The sequence below is a fragment of the Papio anubis genome, chromosome 5 (genome assembly GCF_008728515.1).
Source record: "Papio anubis isolate 15944 chromosome 5, Panubis1.0, whole genome shotgun sequence".
Classification (NCBI taxonomy): domain Eukaryota; kingdom Metazoa; phylum Chordata; class Mammalia; order Primates; family Cercopithecidae; genus Papio; species Papio anubis.
In genome coordinates this window covers 13278133-13284132 of record NC_044980.1, presented here as the reverse complement: position 1 = coordinate 13284132, position 6000 = coordinate 13278133, and the positions used below count along the sequence as shown (strand labels likewise).

The 6000-nt window shown below is 39.6% G+C and overlaps 1 protein-coding gene across 1 annotated transcript in view; it reads left to right on the top strand.

Annotated features, from left to right (window-relative positions):
• The first annotated feature begins 4930 nt into the window (after positions 1–4930).
• Positions 4931–6000, top strand: part of DNAH5 (dynein axonemal heavy chain 5) — a 239087-nt gene continuing 238017 nt past the window's right edge. The window contains exons 1-2 of the mRNA XM_031666810.1: positions 4931–4951; positions 5284–5418. Coding sequence (XP_031522670.1) covers positions 4931–4951; positions 5284–5418 — 156 coding nt within the window. The remainder of the gene's footprint in view (positions 4952–5283; positions 5419–6000) is intronic.

Below are 6000 nucleotides of genomic sequence, written 5' to 3'. Positions count from 1 at the left end.
GATGATGTATGTGGTTTATACACAACTTATGTATATAAACATGCAGACTTGGGCTTTGGTTCTACAGAGTTAAAGGCAAAGGTTAGTATATTTTAAACATTGGATGGATGGATTAGTTTTGAGACAGTCATAGAGCTTTTTGGGGTATTCATTAGGATTTGTATTTTAAAATGTTGAGTCTGTAGATTGTATAAACGTTTGAAGTCATGAGAAGTAGCCCACATATTGGAGAAGGAATGAACCTTGACTGTCACCTAGTCCAACACTTTCATTTTGTAGTTGAGGAAATTGTGGCCTGGAGAGGTTAAATGAAAGATGTGAGGTCTTGCAATTAGTGTCAGAGCTGGGACTAGAATCTACCACCTCATTCTGACAGCAGTGCTCCTTCGTCTATGGGGGATTGGCCACCTGGGAAGCAGAGCTCCTTTCTTGTGAGGTAGTACATTAGCCACTCTCCCATTTCAAGGCAGTAGTAACAGCTCATCACAAATTGCCGCAATGTTTTAATACTGCTCTAGATTTCCTTGGATATTGAATAGGTTTCTGGCCATGCTCCCAACCCCTATCCATTGGTGCTTGTTCATGCAATGCAAAAAAATTTTAACAGGACTCCAGAAAAGTCTTGACATAGTTTACCTCCTGCCTTCTTAATCCCTCTCTGCCTTCACTTTCCAAGTGTCCTAGGTGTTTCAAAGGCCAGCAGGACAAACCAACCCCCCGAGACCTAGTCACCTGACTGCTTGTTGCTGTGGTTCCCTAGCAGCCAGAAAGCTTCAGGGTTAGGTTTGTGGATTGACAGTGCACTGTTCTAATTACTAAATATTTGTTTGACATTATTGACTTTTTTATGGCAGTTAAAAAATAATCTCAGTATTATCAGGATACCTTAGTGTAATGCAATGAAAGTTGAGATTGACAAACATTGTGGCCTTTCATCTAGATGACATTAGGATTGACTTCATATTACTTGTCTTTAGGCAATAGAACAATCAATTTAAATAAGAATATATATTCAAGTCTTAACATGCTTTTAAATATATTAAATAGCTTCCAAAAACATTTACTTAAAAATATGTCAATAATTAGCTTTGTATAAATAAAACTGCTTTGGAAGTTTCTTTCTCCTGTGATATTTAAACAAAATAGAATAATTAGTGTTCTATTTTAGGGAGTGATTTCTCTTTTTTTTCCATTAGAATATTTTTTCCTCTGGAATCGGAAACAATTGGGTTATGGAGTAATGTGTTGCCATGGGAGAATCTTATTTAAATCTCTGTGTTCTTTGGAAACCCTCAGTTCCTTGCCATGGAAGAATCTTTTTAAAATCTCTGTGCTCTTTGGAAGCCCTCTGTTCCTTTACATCTTGAATCTTCTGGCTCTCTACTTCTTTTATTTTTATTTTTGGCTACCAAGCATTTGCCAGCTCTTTGTGTTGTTGCTGAATTCCTGGCTCCCCGGTTGACCTCTGAGTTCTCAAGCTGCTAAAGATATTTAGCACAAACTTAGAGCGATCACTTAGAGAAAAGTCTTTTATTTCTCCCTGCCAGGAAGGTAGAAAACAGTTCAAAACAATAGGACATCTTCCTGGCTTTAGTGACATTTGAAAAAAGTTTTAAATGTACTTTTATTTGATGTTTATGGAGTGTATATTTTATGTCAGGACCTATGTTAGTTCCTTTTTAAAGAAATGGTGAGAAAACAGGTAGATTATCTGTTTTTTAAACCTGAATCCTGCCTCCTCTTGCCACCTACCCAGCAAAGTTGTCTATCAGATAGGTAGTCCTTCAAGTTCAGAGAAATGTATGTCAATTTTATAGGTCTAGCAATAACCTTTCAATTGCTCTGAAATCTCCAACTTTTTCATCTTTACTTTTCCATAATTCTTTTATACCTTAAAAAATTCTTCCTTGACTCTAAATTTTCCTCTCTATTACTACCACGCCCTATTCCTTTATAGTCAAGTTTCTGGGAAGAGTAGTTTATATTCAGCATTTTAATATTTCTCTTTTTCCAATCATGCTTTTCTCAAGTCTATATTTATTTCTGTCCAACCAATGAAATTATTCTAACAAAATTATTCCATTATTTATTTTTGCATTACAAACCATACCAAAACTTAAGGACCTAAAGCAGAAACAATCATCTGTTATCTCTCTTAATTCTGTGAGTGACTGGGCTCTGCTGGGTGGTTCTTCTGCAGGTGCCATTGGCTGGCTTGCTGTCATCTGTAGGGGAAACTTAGGTTGGAACATCCAAGACAGCTTACTTAGATGGCTCAAAGTTGGTGCTGGAGTCAGCTAGAAGGTCAGAAGGTGCCATTGACCAGAACGTTTTGTTCTCCTCCGTGTGGTCTCCCTACGTGACTGAGTTCTGAGGCAACATTCTAAGTGCAAAGGCAGAAGGTGAAGATCTCTTAAGAACTAGCCTAGGAAATTCAATCTCATTTACCCTCAGATTTTTTTGGTGAAAACTGGCCAGAGGGCTAGCCAAATTCAAGCGGAGGGAGAATACATCTATTTCTTGACAGATTAGTGGCACAGTCACACTGCAAAAGAGCTGTAAGAAGCCACAACCATCCTGTAAACACAATGCCTAAAGATATCCTAATTAACCCAACCAATCCTGTATAGCATTGTTGCTATTGGTCACTCTCCATGATTTATTGATGGTACGGTTTCTTGGTTTCCTTCCTATCTCTTTGCATATTCATCCTTAGTTTTTTGTTTGTTTGTTTTTTTGAGGTGGAGTCTCGCTCTGTCACTCAGGCTGGGGTGCAAAGGCACAATCTCGGCTCACTGCAGCCTCTGCTTCCCGGGTTCAAGCGATTCTCCTCCCTCATCCTCCAGAGGAGCTGGGATTACAGGCATGTGCCACCTTGCCTGGCTAGTTTTTGTATTTTAATAGAGACAGGGTTTCGCCATGTTGGCCAGGCTGTTCTTGAACTCCTGAGCTCAGGTGATCTGCCCACCTTGGCCTCCCAAAGTGCTGGGATTACAGGCATGAGCCACTGCCCCCGGTCTCATCCTTAGCTTTCTTGATTTGCTCTTCTTTTTCTCCTTGCTCCTGGGATACTGGTGGTCCCCAATTTTCTTCACTTTTTTGTGTTTTCATTTCCATACATTTGTTAGAAAATCATGTCTGCACTCATGGTTTAAACTTTGATTTATTCATTCATTTGACAAATATTTATTGAATGCACATACTATCTGCTGGTTGAAAGAGCTGTTGATGTACTTTTGCAGGTTCTGTACTGCACAACTGCAACAGGTACCACATTGTTTTCACACTGATTGACATTGTAGCTTTTATATTGACCGTCTTCTCTATGTCTATGTCTATATGTGCCTGTGTCTATATCTATATATATGTCTGTATCATATCAGTGGTTCCCAACAGGGGAGGTTATTTTGTCCCACAGGCGCCATTTGGCAATGTCTGGAGACATTTTTTATTCTCACGAGTCAGTGGTGGGGGCTACTGGGACCTAGAAGTTGGAGACCAAAGGCACTGCTAAAACCTCACATCTCACAGGACTGCCCCTCACAACAACAATGGTCTATCTCATAAAGTCATTGTGCTGAATTGAGAACCTGCATGTTATCTGTATCTGCAGTGCCATTTCCCCTTGAACATTTCCAGTGGCCTGTCTGCCTCGTCCACCTATGTGTTGACTCACCTCAAAATCTTACACATCCAAAAGCTGAACTTATGATTGTGTTGCTTCAACCTGTTCCTCTTGATGAACCCAGTGTCTGGGAATGCCACCATTACCCACCTGACTGCCTCCAGGCGTGCATTGCAGCAGCCCACTTTCCACACTACTGTTAGAATGATGGATTTTTCAATGCTGCACAGGCAGCTAAACACCTGTCTCTTCTGATTTGAAAATCATCAGTGATTCTCCATGGATTTCACATAACAGTTAAACTTTGTAATGTGGTTCAGAAAATATTTGTGATCTGACTTTTTTTTCATTTCCTGTTATGTTTTCCTAGTCCTTTTTAGTTCACCCATCCTGGCTGCCTTGTGGTTTTCAGAATGTGCTTTCGTGTGCCTCTCGGCCTTTGTGTATGCAGAAAGGCAACTGTCCTAGAAGTATGACCAACCCTCCTTCAATGCTAGGCTTGAGCCACCTCCTCCTGAAAGCTTTCCTGTCATCCCCACCCCCACCCCTTATCAACTCCAGGCTAGAGTGGGAGATCCTTCTTTTTGCTCCTTCTCTGAAGACCCATAAATGCCCCTGCATTTGGAGACCCATAAATCTGATGCCCCTGTGGCAACTGCCATGACATCTGTCATATTTAAATTTTCAGCTCACATCCTGCCAGCCAGGCCATGAGCTTTTTTGAAGTTACCAGGTAGTGTTGTCCTCTTCAGTGCTGGCACGTATTAGGGGTTTAACAAATGTTTGTTGATTAAAAGAAGGGATCCAGAGGGTCCACTTTTCCTCTTCCCAGTGGGAGCTACTGGTTGGCATTAAAGGTAATGTATTATTCCAAGAAGGAATTGGAAGCCGAGTGTCTACCATTGTCAAAATAATTGAATAAATTATGGTACATTCATACTGAATATTTTTGCAGCTATTACAGAGGATGGAATAGTCTGTATTAAACTGGAAAGAAGTCAGTGATGTATTGTTAAGGGAAAAATGCATGAAAACATTTTATAGTATGATGTAAATATAGGTGTGGGCATATGTTTGAATATGATTGTATGAGCATAGAGCATAAGGAAAGACATCCTTCAAACTGCCAACATTGGTTACATTAAGCATGCCTTATTCTCATAATTAACAATTAATAGTTAAAGAGCAAGCAATGGCATTCAGAAGTTAATTTGAAGACCAAATATATAGCTGTAGGTAAATAATAAAGATAGGACATACTGTAGAAAAATATTACTTTAATGGCTTAGGAAAATGTTTATAACAATGGTGATCTCTTTTTTTTTGGTATTCTGTTGAATGCTTATATATGCATAGAAATAAGTGTGTAAAGATTTAGAACAAAATGTTAACAGTAATAATTTCTGGATGGCAGAGGATTTTTCTCTCTTTTGGCTTCTCTGTATTATGCAATTTCAAAACAATGAGCATGCTTTATTTTCATAAGAGAAATAAATTATTTCTAAAAATAGAAGATAGTACATAAAAATTGGTACCATTAAGCTGTCTGTTATCTGGATACCTACGATTTGAAAAACAACAATTGTATGAAATTATTACAAAATGAATCCACTTGAGAACAGCAGTTTCCATGTAACATTTTTATTCTTTTCTTTTAGCAAAGACTGAAGGAAGAGAAGGAAGCCAAGCGGGCTCTTTTGGATGGGAGGCATAACTACTTATTTGCAATTGTGGCTTCCTGTTTGGACCTGAACAAAACCGAAGTGGAGGATGCTGTTCTTGAAGGCGATCAGGTGGGATGCATTTGACTTCTCACTGACTTGATTATAGAGGGCACAGATGGTCTGTTGACGTGGTCCTGTGACAAGATCCCATGCTGTGCCCAGAGGGAGGTGCCTGTCTTAACGTGGACAGGGCTCCATTCTGACTGTACTGGTGCTTGCAGAATGAGCTTAAGGCTCTCCAGCTCTCCATGTTCAATAGGGGCACTTCTAATTGTCATTTGAGTTCCGTGATTCTGACGGCATTGTCTGCATCTCTCTATGTCCAGTGAAGCTGGGCTCTTGTGCCATTTTGGAAGCTAAAGTCGGGGAACAGAATCTCCTCTCAAGTTGCCAACTCATCTTTTGTGCATTTCTTCTGTTCTAGGCACTGGATTTGTGCCATGATTTTCTGGCTTTTACTTTGGTTTGGCAGCTGAACCTGCTTTCTTTTGTTCCTAACCTTGGTTCCCATCTTCTGCTACAATTTTTCTTTAAAACCGGGCGTATGATTTGCTTTGTGTTTGACCTTGGTTGGGGAAGGCCAAAATATGGGAAGATATAATTTCCTGGGCAGTGAAAAAAGCATATAAACAGCCGTATGATGATTCCTGA